Here is an 18,109-nt window from a genome sequence, read left to right on the forward strand (position 1 = left end):
GCTACTACTATATACACCAGGCAAATACTAGTATTATTATTTCCCCAAGGGAATCGATAAAGGAATATCTCATTGAATATATTATTATTAGTATTTATATTATTATCCTTTTCCTCCTGCATGTATCCCCCCTCCTCCATGATGTATGACACCTGAAATAACAAAGGCACACTTGACTTGGCATGACTTGAAATGAGAGAAAAAAAACAGATTCAAACCAGACAGTGTGATTTTGCATGATTTTAATCAATGACCAGCATAAACGATCACCAGGTTGTCCACAACCACTTGATTTCCATGTTGGCACCTCAGTTAGGGAATGATGTATTCACAAATGTACTTTTTCTGGCGAAGACAAACCTCATCATACCACTTTCCATGCGCCGCCACCGAGAGAACAACACAGCTCTCCCTTTTCGTCCCAGTGGGCTGCTTCTTGGAGTGGTCCCAGTTGAAGTAGCTGACAGGCATGCTGTTTACATCGACATACTGGCCCTCCTTCACTATGTCTGCCACGCCAATCCAGAAGTCCTTGGAACCCGGAGAACTCCTCTTTGCATAGTCCCTCAGGTCGTTGTTTTGGTTTAGGTCTCGCGGTGTGGCCAGGGTTCCTCCTTGTGCGATGCAGTATTCGTTGGCTTCGTGGTAGTGTTGGGGTTCCTCAATGGTAAGATAGCATTTCCTGTGAGCTTTGATGCCACGGAGACACACTGAAAATAGAAGACAGTTCCTTTAGTGAGCTGCATGCTGTTTCAGGCAGCGCAATAACACTGTTCTAAATGTTAATTATCTATGATATTCAAAGTGACAAACCTTATAATCTTTTGGTTAGAATTTCCTACTCTATGAAGTATCTGCTGCGTAACATTTTCTCTACTATACAATCTTGTCATCTTTTCTCAATACCACTTTGAGACTATTGAAAGCAAGTTCAAAATGACATCCAAGTTCATAAAAATTTTCAAAGACAAACGTCGACAAGGTAACTAGAGTGTGGGGACAGTATTTAGATCTATGTCAACCATGTTCCTGTTAACCCAACTGTATTATGGCCCCAAATTACCTTTATTAACCAGTATTAGACTGCAAATAGATTACACCTTTTTGGGTCTATTTGAGTCTCTGCCATGTTTTTCTTCTTTCTTCACCTAGCTCTGGCCAGTGTGTGAGAGAGTAGTACCTGTCTGCAGGGCTTGAATCTCCTTCAGTGAGTTAACCTCCTGCCACAGTTTTTCAAGTTGAGACTTCACACCATCTTCATCTGCAGCTGTATCTCAGCAGAAAGAGGGGAAAACACGTCAGACAAACATCGGTTTGTGTGCATGCCATGGTGGATAGGATTTTATGCACAAACGGGTATACATACCTGTCAGCCGAGCTGGCACTGCCTTCCTGGTGCGAGACGGGCTGCTGTAGCCGTGATGGAGCAAAGAGAGGCCGAAAATCAAAATGGGGAGGAACGGACGCACCATGTCTGAGGCCAGTGGGTCCTACTAGACACAGGGCTCAGCTTATAACACTGTCAGAGGAACCCAAGCCAAGTGGGCAGCTCAATATATACTCTGTATGCCTTTCCAGGCCCTCCCTGTCCATTGGCTCAGACTGTGTGCTTTTTTTAAACATCAGGAAGGGTGGGTTCAAATATGGGTGGAGTGATAAACAATGATTTCTCTGTCTCCCCATTCATAAATATTTACTTGGGACAAGGTGAAATTCACCAAGCAGCTTTCCCTTTAATTTCACAAACAAATAAATGCATTGACTGCATCACTATTACAGAATGTTCTGTATGAGACATTTTGACCGGTTCTGTGGCCGATTCCATTCCGTCCACCCTCTTCTTCACAGCTATTTTGAACAGGTTGCATCTATGTAGGAATGAGAAATTGTGTTACTACTGTGTCTGACACATTGAGATGGAATGTGCCAATGTCATTTTCCTTCAACAAATCAAATAAAAAAGAATATGTGAATATACCACATTTATGTGTATTTGTATGATCATCATTTTTGCAAACGAGGGAAACCTCAGAAACGTATGGTTTTAAATAAAGGTTGAAATGGAACAAATTGGTGAAAAACTGGGTCCATTATTGAATTGTTGAATGTTGAATTGTAAAACAAGTTAAAATTATACGGCTGTGCTAATATGGGCAGTAGCCTATAAAAAGATTTGCAAACCAGAAAGAAAAACGTATAAAGCTTAAGTGATACACTGACAGAAGAAAAGCTGTTGGATCTTGTACCGTTGGTGCCCTCTGCTGTTATCGAGACATCTTGACTGTACATGTTCCATAGTGGGGAAACCAGAGAAACATGCACACCGATTCTAAGTGAGTCCTATGTCTACACAAAATGCTCACTGATACAAACATACAGTATATCTTTAACCCTGAACGTGCTCTAATGTGATAAAAAGTTGCAGTGCACAAATGGAAAATATTGAAGTCCTGGATTGGATGTTCTGCTCCTTCCTAGAGGTTCAGATACACCTGGCATAATAGACTAATCACTGTTAGTTGATCCTCAAGTTCACACAAGAATATGTGCAAATATGAAAATGCAATGCACAATGTCAGCATGCAGAGTGCTGCCTAATCATATGAAGTATAAAGGGAATACATCCTACATATTGTAAATAATACATACACATTTATAGCCTCATTCTCAGTATACCAAGACATCTCAGTCTAAGGAACTAAATATAATATCAATCCCTTTTGAAGTAGACACAGACCAGGCTGCAGAAACAAATGAGTGGGGGGGCATAAAATGTTCTCGGGGGGGCACAATGGTTTTTCAACACAGGTTCCCTTTTATACGTTTCAGCTGGGACAGCGGCGCTGTGGCTTGCTTGGCGCTGCCCACGGTGCTGAACTAAACAGCAGAGAGGCATTGAAAAATCTAATTTCTCTCTCTCTTAAGAACATTCACTTATACAGAAACAGACTGAATGGATATATATAACAGACCTGCTGGGGCAGTGGACTGAGAGCAGGGGACACAAACAGGCTGGATAAGCTGGTCAGGAAGGCCAGTAGCGTGGTTGGGGTGGAGCTGGACTCCCTAGCGAGGGTGGCGGAGAGGAGGAGCCTTGCTAAGCTCCAGGCCATCAGGGAAAACCCCTCCCACCCACTATACACAGACTTGGCTGACAGGAGGAGCACGTTCAGTGCCAGGCTCACACTACCTAAATGCAGCACTGAACGGCACAGGAAGTCCTTCATTCCGACAGCCATCAGACTATACAATGCATCACTGTGCCTCACTGCATCACTGAGCACAGAGTGACAGTTACCATCTTCCTGGACTCTTACTTTTTAAACAGCACTGTGCAATATTACACCTACTGTAGACTTAAGTATATTTTTACTGTATTTATTTACTGTATCTTTTATTCTATTTCATTTTATTCTATTCTTAGGCCATTTGTTTTGTTATTCTTATTCGTGACTTGTTCTGTCTAAATGTTTAATGTGGAGTGATTTGCAGTGTCAAATTTCCCTCAGGATAATACATTTCTATTCTATTCTATTCTATATCTTTGAAAAGTCTCCATTTATTCAACACTTCTGAATTCACTGACAAACTGAACTGAACTGACAAAAATAAGGTGCATAAAAAAGCAAACAAAATTCCTCCACAAGCTACTCACCATCATTAGTAGAGCGGCAAGCGGCGTTTGGGGACAGAGTGAAATCTTCTTAAAACACTGTCCCTCCACTCATTCCTGAACTTTTTTGTTAAAATTGGCCTTGCGTCGATGAAGCATACTAAGGCGATGTTCTGTAAAGACGTTCTTGAGGGTAGAAAACGAATTCTCACAGAGTGCCGTGCTAGCTTCAGTAGTGTTGTTGTTGACATCAGTGCCCACTAGGGCTGTCCCCGACTAAGGATTTGGATAGTCGACTTTGATTGGCCGAAATTAGCCGATAGTCGACTATTAGTCGACTATGTAAAAAAAAAATAATAATAATTATCACCAGGGCGGGCACAGCTGACTCAGTGGGCGGGCCCAGACCCCTAATGCCATGCCGCCGGGTCTGAGTAGACACATGAACATGCTTTCCTCAGCAGGTGTGAAGAACAGGATAGGGTAGTGAAAAAGCAAACAGGTCAAACACAATGGTGTCCAGAAGTGACACATGATTCTTAACCATTTCAGCAGTGAGTTTGATGTGGGGACCACGGCTAATCTACTGTAAGAGAAAAACATCAAATGTACTCAGGTTCTTCTTCCACACCAGCATTTAGATATCCTCTCCAAGCCAACATTCCCATAGAAAGGGGATTTCTATACCAATGTATATTGGTATATTGCAAGTAAATCATGAATGCAGTGGAACAATAGTGATTAAGTGCACACTGTAGCCTTGATCCTGAATCGTGATTATGTCCAATAAAAACTCCCTTTTCCGGCTTATTATTATTATTATTATTATTTTTTTTTATTGGTCTTTTTCCCCCTCCATTTTCCTCCGATTTTCTCCCATCCCAATGTTAGTCGTATGCCAATTCCCAGTCCCTTCCTGGTCGCTGCGCTTTACCCCCCACAGTCAGATCATTTGGGAGAGTGGAGGCTACCACGTGCTTCCTCCGACACACGTCCAGCCAATCACCGCTTCTTTTCACCTGGCAGCGCGGATTCTCATTGAGAGGGCGTAGCGTGTGGGAGGATCACACTATCCCCCTCACGTCCAATCCGCGCTTAGCAGGCGCCCCGACCGAACTGTAGGAGTCGCTGTTTACAACGACCCGGACCCACCCCGCCAGCTTCTCCCACCCTCTGATACAGCCAATTGTATCAGTGCAGACGGCCAGCCAAGCTGGTGACAACCCCGGAGCTGTGAGCTGGATTCGAACAGGCGAACCAAGCTCACAGCTCCGGGGCTGGTGACGAACGCAATCTCCGCTCGACCACCTAACCGTGCTTATTATTATTTTTTACTTTTCGGCTCTCCACTCCAAATATAACTTCAAGCGGTACAATGAGACACCCAGAGGAATTAGAAAATATATACGCCAGATGAAACACTGTACATACATCTAATTAGCACTATTACTCAGTAGTACTAATTAATATATTTTATACTCAGTTTATAATCACCTGTACATTGTATATTGCTATTGTACTTTACTGTTACATTTGCCAAACTTATTTTCATTGTACTGTACTTGTGCTATATAATGACAATACATTTTAATCAAATCTAAATTGTTAACCCCAGAACTCTGCCTATTCCATAATATTCTAATAATAAACTTTTTCATTTGTATTACTTTTTTTAACTCTAAGAGTTTAAGTATGAATTACACTATACTATACACTGATTAAATAAGAGATAAAGGGATGAAATAAAATAAATAACTTACAATACATAAAAGCAAGTCTATCATGCTTACTGAACCAACTATTGCTCAGACAGGATATTGTAGCTACAGTGATGTACAATGCCCAAATTCCACTCCATGTGACATCGTTATCGGGTGCTCCAAAACTAAATTAATGAATAATCATGGCACTGCTTCCAAAGTTGTCTAATTCAGCTGCGCACAGCACTGTTAAATTGAATACAATTTGAACCACACTAACTTAATCTTTTCACAAGGCTATTAAAAGGGGAATGCCACCCATTTTAAGAATTCACATATTTTCTTCCTGTGCCCCAGGATAGTCAGTATATGTGAACACGCACCACTCTCTCCTAAAGATAGAAATCAGAGAGAATCTTCTCCAATTCCTCCAAACTGGGATGTAAAATCTGGGGCTTCTCCATAGACAATGAATAGGACTCTTATGACTTTATGAGGCCATCAAATAAGGTTCAGACCTTCTATCAAGTAGCAATGCTAAAATATAAACCTAATTTGGGTGTAATAGCTCATGTAACGGAGGTACCGCATGTCTATCCACAGTCACGAGGGACTTGTATAGTGAAGTGGCTGTGGACGTTAAGCGGTACTGCAAGTAAACTCACTCCCCAGAGGCATCCAGACCCAGTACTTAGAAGTGAATTCACCTCTTGGTACAGTGGTCTGTGATGCCGCCCGCGGCGCGGGAGACCGGGGTTCAACTCCCACTCAGGGCGATTCCTTAACAGGGGTCGAATCGAAACACAAGGCAGAGCGAGATCAGACCGGCTACACTCACACAAACATTTAATGGCCCAAGGCGGCTGGGTGGCGCAGTGGGCAAGGCGCTCGCCACTAACGCAGGATATACTGGTATCGAGCCCAGCTCTCTGCGTTGCTACCGGCTTGGCCGGTCGTCATACTAACACAATTGGCAAGTGTTAGAGGGTGGGAAAGCCGGTGGGTGGGGATTGGACGTTGTGGACAGCGACTCCTACAGGTCGGTTTGGTGACGCCGTTGCGGCGGAAGCAGGAAGTAGCGGGGGGCAGCGTGAGCCTCCCACGCGTTACTCCTCGCCACTGAGAGTTTGAGCTGCTGCGGTGAAAAGATGCAACAGGCTGCCTCCTCGTGTAGCGGAGGGGACACGTGATGCAAGGCTTCTGTCCTCACTATAACCGACCAGTGGGAGGCATAGTCTAGCAACGTTCAAGACAGGGGAGGGAAGAATTGGAATTACGAAATTGGGAAGGGAGAAAAATAAGGAGAAAAAGTGGATAAAAAAAAAAAAAAAAACATTTAATGGCCCCATGGAGTCAGAGCCCCATTCATTGTCTATGGAGCAGCCCCAGATTTGACATGTTACATCACAGATGGGAGGGGTCTCTCTCTCTCTCTGATCTTAGGAGACTGGTGACTGTACTGACTGAAGTGTCCGGTGGTGCATGAAGAACAGCGTGCGCAGAGTGCAGAGAGGTCAGCCACACCACACGGTCCACTGTAAAGCTAGCCAAGAAAAACAAACAACAACCAGTGAATGCTGCATACATTTATTCATGTAAACACAATTGGACTTATATACAGTACACGCATGCACGCACACGCACACACACACAGGGGAACAATATTTTCAATATAATTTCAGGCTACAGTACTACTACAATTCACTTCATCTTTTTTTTTATCATTTTAAATGTTTATGTTGCACTATTAATAGGCTACTATACTTGACTATACAGCGCACACAAGGTCAATAAGATCCAACTGCAGCTGTTTTTGGTCCCTCCCTCAGATGTCTCTCCTGGGCCCCTTTGGCTTTGGCTACAGACTGACCAGCTAGTTTTATTTTGTTAGTTGTTAGCTAACTGTTAGATGATCTCTCGCATCAGAGGAAGTTACGTAGATTGTGGGCCCCTACCCAATGTAGCGTGTAGCTACACCTCCCATTGGCTTGTAGAACTGGGGCCCACAAGGGACATCTGCAGTGTGCATGCATGCAGCTACTCTGTCTCTCCCATTGGCTTGTAGAACTGAGGCCCACAAGGGACATCTGCAGTGTGCATGCATGCAGCTACTCTGTCTCTCCCATTGGCTTGTAGAACTGAGGCCCACAAGGGACATCTGCAGTGTGCATGCATGCAGCTACTCTGTCTCTCCCATTGGCTTGTAGAACTGAGGCCCACAAGGGACATCTGCAGTGTGCATGCATGCAGCTACTCTGTCTCTCCCATTGGCTTGTAGAACTGAGGCCCACAGGGGACATCTGCAGTGTGCATGCATGCAGCTACTCTGTCTCTCCCATTGGCTTGTAGAACTGAGGCCCACAGGGGACATCTGCAGTGTGCATGCATGCAGCTACTCTGTCTCTCCCATTGGCTCGCAGAACTGAGGCCCACAGGGGACATCTGCAGTGTGCATGCATGCAGCTACTCTGTCTCTCCCATTGGCTTGTAGAACTGAGGCCCACAAGGGACATCTGCAGTGTGCATGCATGCAGCTACTCTGTCTCTCCCATTGGCTCGCAGAACTGAGGCCCACAGGGGACATCTGCAGTGTGCATGCATGCAGCTACTCTGTCTCTCCCATTGGCTCGCAGAACTGAGGCCCACAGGGGACATCTGCAGTGTGCATGCATGCAGCTACTCTGTCTCTCCCATTGGCTTGTAGAACTGAGGCCCACAGGGGACATCTGCAGTGTGCATGCATGCAGCTACTCTGTCTCTCCCATTGGCTCGTAGAACTGAGGCCCACAGGGGACATCTGCAGTTGGATCTTCCTTCACAAGGTACAGGGTACACAAACACACACACACACACAAGAAAAACATGGACATTGACATGCATTTATTTTCTAAGCTCACCATTCACTGAAGTATTTTCCAATTCCATATAACAAATGTCATCTTCCATTACAAAATAAACTGTAGATGAAATGTCATGAATGCTTCTGTATGTCACAGTTGTCTCTTATCACATCAATCATCTTACTACATGAAATACTGGTTGTCCATTTTTTATTATTATTATTATTAAAAACCATCCCAACTTCCCCCTATCTTTCTTGAGTAGGTATCAGACGAATAGTATTGCAATTAATTAACAATATACGAATTGTTCTCAGTTAACCTGTGTACAGTATTAGATGGGTTTGGTGTACCGTTTCAGGACAATTCAGATTGGGTCAGGTCATTTTTCTATTACATCACTAGTATACTAAATTGATTTTCAACTAGTCTAAACATTGTGGCACTCATTACATTGTTCTATGGGGTAAACGCCACCCACCTGGTCCAAGCAGGTTCAAACAAATGCTAGGAATTATTTGCAATGCGGATATGACCCAGGACTGGTAGATATACTTTTAAATGTCAGTGTCACTACAACTCATTACAATTACACATTATCTGTAATAGGTGTCATTATCCTGTGACAGCTATTATATTATGTATTATATCTATTATAAATAAATATACTGTATCTATTATTATATTGTCTCTATTAATTGCTACCCTAACTCAGTAAATAAACGTTTCTTGTTATGGCACTCTAATTTTGTGGCACGAGCAGGTAAACGTAATGCCATAGACACATGCAAAGAGATTGGTGTCACTAGCTTACAATCAGACTTGCATCACTGTATCACTCTCTTATATAATTGTGTAAATTATATTACGGTAAATAGAGAATTTGAGCAATTTGTAAAAAATACAGATATTTTAATTTTCCCAAGCAGCAAAAATATGACTCAATGAACATCCATTAAAGACAACAAGTGAAGTCTGCAGAATGGACACATTTCAAATAGCAGACTTTAAGCTCAAAGGCACTGGTGATTCCTTATCAATACTAACAAGGGCAGCAACTGAATGTTTGAGAGAATGTAGTGAAGATGTCTACACACTGACATCTATCTTATGAGGCCCTCTCTCGTCTTATATACTGAGAGTACAACAGAGAGCTCTGACCTTCCTGTGTGACCTTGGTTCACACGGTATAATACTGGAAAACATTGGTTTGATTTGCTCAAACCTATCAGCATCATTTAGATCAGAGACGTCCCAAGACTTTTGGGGGCCCCAGGCAAAACAATTATTTGGGGCCTCTCCGCACCAGCAACTTGGACGTGTTGCCGCTCGCGTTGAAATTATTTGATGTGATGATGACTGACGTTTCGAGGGGGCCCTCTGATTGTTCGGTTAAAATTATGTTTGATATAATGATTGACAGAATAATTCCACTACTCTTCCAATATTAAGATTATAATTTTCTTTAATTATCTATCTTTCAAATAAAAGGCGGTCTAGGCCCTGGGCCTAGTGGGCAGGACAGCCCTGATTCAGATGAAACAAGAGTTGGAAGACATGGGAGAGAACTTCAAACAACACTCTCTTTCCAATGCTTGCACTGAGGGTAAGCTCGTTATTTAACACACATTTGCCTCATTAACTCCCTCATTAAGGGTCTCTCCTCTTAGATCTGTAATGTCAATTCCACACATTGCTACTTGAATCATTTTGTTGGAGTTTCTTGCCGCAGAGATATAATGAAAGCCTAAAAGTGTGCAGATAGTCTCAGCAAATTACATTTACAGTACCTACCTATTCCCATCACTAACACATTATACAATTCATAATACTGTACTTAGAATGGCACTTACTGTACGTTGACTAGCTATTTTGCAAGTTTGATACATTTAGCTAGTTTTCACACGTATGCTCAACAATTCTACCAAACCAAATGATTAAATAGCAATAGAAAACAATAGACAGACACACACACACTCACTCACACGTACACACGTACACACACACTGTGAAACAGTTTTGAGTTTACGGTGCATATTTCTGATGCTGTGTAGGGCTATGCTGTCCGATCCCTTCCTCACATCACCATGGTTCCAGGTACGTCCCAGCGTGGCGGCTGAGCCTACTGGATGAAAGGCATACGCTCCTTGTTGTCATTGTCTCCCTCCGGCTCCTCCTCTTCCTCCCCTGCCTCGCTGGTTTCTGTGCTGTCATTGGCCATCTAGTGGGGAAAGTTAAAGGTGCTGTAAGTGGTATTCTTTAGTTATACGTGTTAAGTAGCTCTACATTCCAACAGCCATCACTGATATAGTGTTTGTAAATGTGTAAATATTTGCAGTGGAGTTCTCTCTCCTGATTAGATAAAGTGGGAAGGGATACCAGAAAATCTATTTTATATTTCCTGCAGAGTGGAGGGACTGAGAGACCCATGTTACTGACCAAACACTCTATATCAGTGATGAAAATAAGTGACAACTTATTTTAACAAAGAAATACCACTTACAGCACCTTTAAACATAATTATCATCTGTCCACATACTAGGGTAATGATGACACAAAATATTAGTCCTAGTTGGAAAATAGGATAAACAATCGAGGATGTCAAGAGGAGCATTGATATAATAATGAAATGATATACATGGAATATGTCTATGCCCAGGTTTGGCATTGAGATCACCATGGAAACTAGTGTTTTACAACTGGAGGACATTTCTAGTATCAGTGTATTTTACTATGCTTACCTTCCCTAATGACCGCTTTGATATACACTGAATATATTTATTCATAGGTTTGGCTTTGAGATCACCATGGAAACTGGTGTTATAATGTTAGCTTATTTTACATGGAAACGGGGACACCTGACACAATGGCTAGAAAAAGTGCACCCTGTCCTCAACACATAAAATTGTATTTATTTAGGTTTTCTTCCGTGTTCCCCCTTTTTTTTTTTTTTTGTCTTTTTCCCCCTCCATTTTCCTCCGATTTTCTCCCATCCCAATGTTAGTCGTATGCCAATTCCCAGTCCCTTCCTGGTCGCTGCGCACTTACCCCCCACAGTCAGATGATCTGGGAGAGTGGAGGCTACCACGTGCTTCCTCCGACACACGTCCAGCCAATCACCGCTTCTTTTCACCTGGCAGCGCGGATTCTCATCGAGAGGGCGTAGCGTGTGGGAGGACCACACTATCCCCCTCACGTCCAATCCGCGCTTAGCAGGCGCCCCGACCGAACTGTAGGAGTCGCTGTTTACAACGACCCGGACCCACCCCGCCAGCTTCTCCCACCCTCTAATACAGCCAATTGTATTAGTGCAGACGGCCAGCCAAGCTGGTGACAACCCCGGAGCTGTGAGCTGGATTCGAACAGGCGAATCCAGCTCACAGCTCCGGGGTTGGTGACGAACGCAATCTCCGCTCGGCCACCTAACCGCCTTCTTCTGTGTTCTATGCTTCCCTCTGACAAACTGTAGTGAGACGGAAGCAACCGTTGTGATTTGAAGGGCGGGGCTTGAGATGGGTCAATTCTCACTATCAAAATAAATCAAAATAAAGTACATGAACAATGAATCTGGTTACCAATGGTGTAGGACACTTCTCCATATCCAGGATAAGTTTTCCTATGTTCCCTCTGTCATGGATTCTCTGCATGGCCTCTTTAACCTGAAGTCAAAATACATGAATCAACAAACCTCCAAGGAAACCAGATTATTGAGAGAGCCTCTTGATACTAACTAGGCACTCTGATATCAACATAAAAATAATCAAGTATTGTACTGTATATTGCAATGTACAATCTCTCTCTCTCTCCTCTCTCTCCCTCTCTTTAGTTCTTTATTAATAGTCATTCACAACGCTAGCCGAACGTAGTCCCTGCTTATGCTAAATGAAAGGGAGCCATAGCAACCGCGCCATGTTTACAATGTATTTCTTGATGAGTCTCCGGGCAGGTGGAGTAGGTTGATTACTGCTCTCAGACCAATAGGTTCCCGCAGGAGGAGGATGGAGCCGGTCGAGTCAGGTCGGTCAGGAGGGAAAGCGCCAGGTGGGTTTAAAGACAGGACCCTCAGAGATCATGTGACACGCAAAGATCTGACTCATGGGGTGGGGAGATTGATTGATTGAAAATGTTATTAACAGATTGCAGAATGGGTACAATACAGTACGGCTCAATACACACAATTGTTTAAGGGGATGCAGACCAGAGAAAGACTTTTGTCTTGTTTACATCAGGGTCCCCCATTTTCAATTCATGATGGAGATGGGGATGTGCATGCATCTCACCCTGGCTCTCGACACACATCCACGATGAGTGTGCAGAAGCGTGACAACATGAAGAAGTGACAGATTGTGGAGAAACTCTAAATCCCAAACCACCAGTCGCTCAGAGATACAGATGGCACCCGTGTGTTTATCAGTCATATTATAGTCGTATCAGCACGGTCCAGCAGGACCTTCTCCTACGGCTCTGTACTGTGTAGCATTGTCAACTGCTCGCCGTCGCAATATTTCACCTCCCCCACACAAATCACCTGCTGTAGGCCAGGCTGTGTGTAGCAAGATCTCCAGGCTAGCATAGGAGACACTGCTGTTGAATGAATTCAGTGAGAGCAGAGCAGAGACAGGCCAGCAAAATTAAACGTATCATTGACGGTTGCATTTCTAGCTGTATCTACCGCACCTGACTTCTTGCTAGTCTAGCCTAGTCCTAAAAGGAACCTTCACCACTCCCCCCCCCCCCAAAATAAATTAAACTGAGTTATTTTGCCTGTACTCGCACGCATATCACAACACTACCAACTTGTCTTGTACAAATTAAGTTGGTTTGAGAGCTATTGAGTTAAAGAGTTGGAAGGCGTGATGTCATTATGATGTGTCATATTATTCCAGGAACTTCGGAAGTATTAAATGCAGCTCACACGCTACAACGCGGAGCTGCCTCTATGCCTGTATGTAGACACCTGAATATGTCTAGCAATAATTCAATGTGTCTAACCTAATTCCTTTTACTCTACTGTGCCCACTGACCCCTCTTGATCCTCCATATTCTAACATTGACAGTGAATAGTGGAGCATGCACTGGAGTGCCGCCAGGGGGAGCTGGTGTGACGTTGGGCAGAACAGACAGCAGAGGAGGAAGAGAGGGCTGAAGGCGGAGCTCAGACAGTGGAGCACCCTCTTCGTCGTTTTCCAGAGAAGGAAGAGGTCGCGTGGAGCAGGAGCTCCGGACATCAAGCATGCGGGATATAAACCCAGTTACGAAGCGGGTTATTAATGGAATATGCGATAGCTTAGCTTTCAGTTAATGCTAAAGGAGACATTGTGAACGAAGAAGCAGACGAGCTACTGTCGAAGAGTGTGTTAGATATTGCACACGTTGCGTTTTAGCTAAAGTATAGGCGTCAGGACAGGGGGTCGCTTGATCCACAGCTTAGCTTCAGTTAGGCCTAGGGCACAGTTTAGTCCGCGTGTCGCTTCACCTCTCCAGCCGAGCAGTGGATCACTCAACGGACGTCGCGGCACTGCACGCACCTGCAGCAGTCACCTGCCTAACGTCCACCCAGCCCTGCCTCCTGGTACCACGGGACTTCTCGACGGCCATCTCACCACACGGACGTTCGGTGGTGGGAGCGGGCCAAGCTTTGGTTAAGTACTCTCCAGCCTGTTACCGCGAGCGCTCCGAGTGCTGGAACTTTATCGGTAGACTTTCTCTTTGTGCGGCGCGGGCCCTTTAAGGGCGAAGAGAAGCAGTACGTTGAACTGACGCTGGTAACAGTGTTTAGGGGCGCCCCGACCTTTATTATTTTGGGGAGCCGGCTATAGATAGGACTTTTGTTTTCAACGTGGGCCCACTGTCTTTTGGTTAAATGTGTGGTGTGATAATGTGTGTTCCTTTATAAAATCCCATTCAGTAGCCCCATACCCCTCTCCCTCCCCTCTCTCCCCACCTACGGGTGAAATAACAGGTATTTCAACCTTTAAGGGACAGGTGGCATTACTGTATCTTGACTAGTGTGGGAAGAGCTTTGGTTCCCTACCGTAGAGTGAGAGCACTAGGTGCCTAGCATTTCAACCCTTAAGGGACAGGTTCCATTACTGTGTATTGACCGGTGTGGGAAGAGCTGTATTCATTGGGTTGTGTAAGCGGGAAGAGCTTTAGTCCTTGGGCCTTGTGTAAGCGGGAAGAGCTTTGCTCATTGTGCCTTGTGTTAAGAACCATATAATTTCTTCAGTAAAGAACACTGAATGGGAGCACTGTGTGTGTGTCTGTTACTGTGTCTGGTGTATTAACCCCTTTCTGCCCGGGTAATGCATTTTATTGTTTAACCCTTTCCCCACCCCCTGCCTAAGAATCATTGGGACAGGTCTCTGCTCATCAGCAAGGAAAGGTACTGCTTTGGGGAGAAAGTATATCATCTATCACTACTGCCACCGAGTGTGGGAGGGTGCGGGTAGTATTAGGAGAAGTGTGGGTGTGTGGGGAATTACTGCGAGTCACCCTGGAGGGCAAGAAGGACAAGCGCACTACCCCTAGGTTAGTAAATCCTAGGCCCCATCCACTCCCTCTGCTAAAGCTCCACTCTAATACTACAGCATTACAGTCGGGGATTCAGCCGGACTCAGATCTGCTGCATTCCCACTACCTGGTGACAGGGTACATCTACTCTCATAAAGCAGGGATAATCCACCCTGCTACATGTACATCACACAGCCTGTGAAACTGCTTACACTCACTGCCTGTGATTTACTTCCTCTTTGAGCAGAGATGTAGTGAAACATTGTCCAACTCTCTGTGTGTGAGGCCCCGTTTAGACGGAAACGCTAGCAGGTGAATCCGCAAAAATATTTGTTCGGATGTGCCTTTCGTTTATACGGAAACGGCGTTTTTACGGGGTGAAACCGCAAAAAAGTGAGACTACCTTCCAGGGTGGAATTCCTAGAAACGCAAAAGCTTTGCGCTCTCGTCTAAACTGTTAAACCGTATAAATCTGTTAAAACGATGACGAAAGGGTTGTCACGGCTCTGGTCGCGCGTACTGCTTACGTCACAGGTAGCAGGTATGCGCCAGTAGCCGAGACGTAAACAAAGCAAGTATGTCTGACTATATCAACGGAGATCACCTGAAGGCTACATTGGCAGTACTTTTAACCCTTTCACTGCCACACGACAGAAGGTTAACCCTTTACTATCACACAACCGGCTGTCGTGTGGCAGTGAAAGGGTTAAATACACAAGAATCTGTCCCGCGGCGTGAGTGGACCCACTGTCTGCGAGTGACTCTGCTTTGGTCCAATCACATTCCCCATCCACAGTCTGCGAATCAGAGGCAGAGTAGGGCGGGTCTTCACAGCACGTCATGTGACATATGCGCCAATCGTGTGACAGCGGGGCTCCGTCGTTACAGCGTCGTCTGCACGGAGAATTCCACTCCAAAACGCTCGTCTAAACGTAAAATTAAAAGTGAAACCGCAAGATGACTTTTGCGGTTTCTGTTCACAAAACGCTTGTCTAAACGTAGCCTTGTACGGTTCAGTGAAATTATGAAAATGAAAAGAAATATATCAAGAACTTTGCGAGTGATTAACAGCTCCCGGAAAGGCAAATATGCAAAGGCCTTGATTATTAGTATTTGCGACGGTCACTCAAAAGAATCCACAGACCTCGTTGTGAACAGGTAGAAAATAGTTCCCAATGAAAGTGTTCACAGCAAGGTCTGTGGATCACCTTGACCACCTGTCACACAACAACACTCACAGCAAGGTCTGTGGATCACCTTGACCACCTGTCACACAACAACACTCACAGCAAGGTCTGTGGATCACCTTGACCACCTGTCACACAACAACACTCACAGCAAGGTCTGTGGATCACCTGGACCACCTGTCACACAGCAACACTCACAGCAAGGTCTGTGGATCACCTTGACCACCTGTCACACAGCAACACTCACAGCAAGGTCTGTGGATCACCTGGACCAACTGTCACACAGCAACACTCACAGCAAGGTCTGTGGATCACCTGGACCACCTGTCACACAGCAACACTCACAGCAAGGTCTGTGGATCACCTTGACCAACTGTCACACAACAACACTCACAGCAAGGTCTGTGGATCACCTTGACCAACTGTCACACAACAACACTCACAGCAAGGTCTGTGGATCACCTTGACCAACTGTCACACAACAACACTCACAGCAAGGTCTGTGGATCACCTTGACCAACTGTCACACAACAACACTCACAGCAAGGTCTGTGGATCACCTTGACCACCTGTCACACAACAACACTCACAGCAAGGTCTGTGGATCACCTTGACCAACTGTCACACAACAACACTCCCAGCAAGGTCTGTGGATCACCTTGACCAACTGGCACACAACAACACTCACAGCAAGGTCTGTGGATCACCTTGACCAACTGTCACACAACAACACTCACAGCGAGGTCTGTGGATCACCTTGACCACCTGTCACACAACAACACTCACAGCAAGGTCTGTGGATCACCTTGACCCACTGTCACACAACAACACTCACAGCAAGGTCTGTGGATCACCTTGACCCACTGTCACACAGCAACACTCACAGCGAGGTCTGTGGATCACCTTGACCCACTGTCACACAACAACACTCACAGCAAGGTCTGTGGATCACCTTGACCAACTGTCACACAACAACACTCACAGCAAGGTCTGTGGATCACCTTGACCCACTGTCACACAACAACACTCCCAGCGAGGTCTGTGGATCACCTTGACCAACGGTCACACAACAACACTCCCCAACTCTACTGATGACTGTCGACTCCGTGCTGCGTTTAATAATTATTTACAACATGGCTGTTGAGTTTTCAAATGTATTTATGTGTGGTGCTTTGAGTGCCACACACACCCAATGCCATTCAGCTCCAATGTATTGGAGTGACGGCAGACATCTCCACAACAGAGACACACTGAACACACCGAACCCATCTGGATGGATAAAGAACACTCTGGGTAAGAGGGAAAATATGTTGTTTTTATTATATTTTGGGTGAACTGCCTAGATTTGTCTGATGAAGCAGTCCTCTACAACTACGTGATCTCTCAGTAAGAGCATGTGTCTGTGTGCAGTGCACATACAGAGACAACACACTCCACACCCCAATCTTTTTTGTATGTTGATGTTTGTCTAGTTTTTATATTTGCCCTCCTTCTTGTTATGTCACACTACTTTACTTGAATTTCAATTTACTTTTGTGGTATTCTGATTAAAGGTGAGCATTTGTTTCCCTCACCAGTAAAATGTGCATTTTTGCTGGACCTGGAGGGCTAACTACCCCTTACCTTAACTCATTCAGCGCCGGGGATTAGTCGGGCCCTGTGGTCGCATTGCCACACGTTAAAATATAGGACTGAGTCACCTTGTTTGTACCATACCATACCATATTTGTACCATATGTAACTATATTCTATATTATAGCTATGGATACAATACTATGGCCCATTTGACATCACCTATCTATCGTTCAGTATGTGAGAAAGAATAAATGTTTCCATCCATACGTTCCCGTGTTAAGGGCTCTACATGCTCGAGCAACTGCGACGCGACTGCAACACAACATCGACAACGCAACAATGTTGCAGACACTCTGCCTTTATGCTTCTGCAACATCCACGCGTAGCCTATGCAACATTGTACAAATAAATGTAAAATTAATGTACAAAATAAACGTCTTACCGGTCTTTTAGACGTCGCTCTTTTATTTAGAAACCCCCCCCCCCCCCCCCCCCCCCCCCCCGAGTATTATTGCTGCTGCCGGTTCAGTGTTTTTGAGCTGAGGCTAAATACAAATGTTGAGATTGTTGGTGAACAACTAACTTTAGGTTAGTTTTAACGTTAGCTAGCAGCAGGGATGGACGCCGTTGTGCACATGCAGGCAGGCACTCGAGGAAGAGCTGCTGATTTTAATCGGCAGG

At 44.8% G+C, this 18,109-nt stretch overlaps 2 protein-coding genes across 2 annotated transcripts in view; both read right to left on the reverse strand.

The window, feature by feature from the left end:
- Positions 1-227: 227 nt before the first annotated feature.
- On the reverse strand, positions 228-1,518 carry clec3a (C-type lectin domain family 3, member A). Its single transcript, XM_084337281.1, has 3 exons — positions 1,367-1,518; positions 1,181-1,267; positions 228-710 (listed from the first exon to the last, which is right to left on the reverse strand). Exons 1-3 carry the CDS (start codon positions 1,470-1,472, stop codon positions 313-315), a joined length of 591 nt encoding a protein of 196 aa, XP_084193407.1. The 5' UTR covers positions 1,473-1,518; the 3' UTR covers positions 228-312.
- A 6,426-nt stretch (positions 1,519-7,944) lies between these two features.
- The window catches only part of vat1l (vesicle amine transport 1-like), a 50,564-nt gene continuing 40,399 nt past the window's right edge, over positions 7,945-18,109 (reverse strand). Inside the window, exons 8-9 of the mRNA XM_084337516.1 lie at positions 11,729-11,812; positions 7,945-10,374 (exon numbers count right to left, since the gene is read on the reverse strand). Of these exons, the coding sequence (XP_084193642.1) occupies positions 10,276-10,374; positions 11,729-11,812 (183 nt within the window). The 3' untranslated portion in view covers positions 7,945-10,275. The remainder of the gene's footprint in view (positions 10,375-11,728; positions 11,813-18,109) is intronic.

This window comes from Notolepis coatsorum, assembly GCF_963971535.1.
Source record: "Notolepis coatsorum genome assembly, chromosome: 20".
Classification (NCBI taxonomy): domain Eukaryota; kingdom Metazoa; phylum Chordata; class Actinopteri; order Aulopiformes; family Paralepididae; genus Notolepis; species Notolepis coatsorum.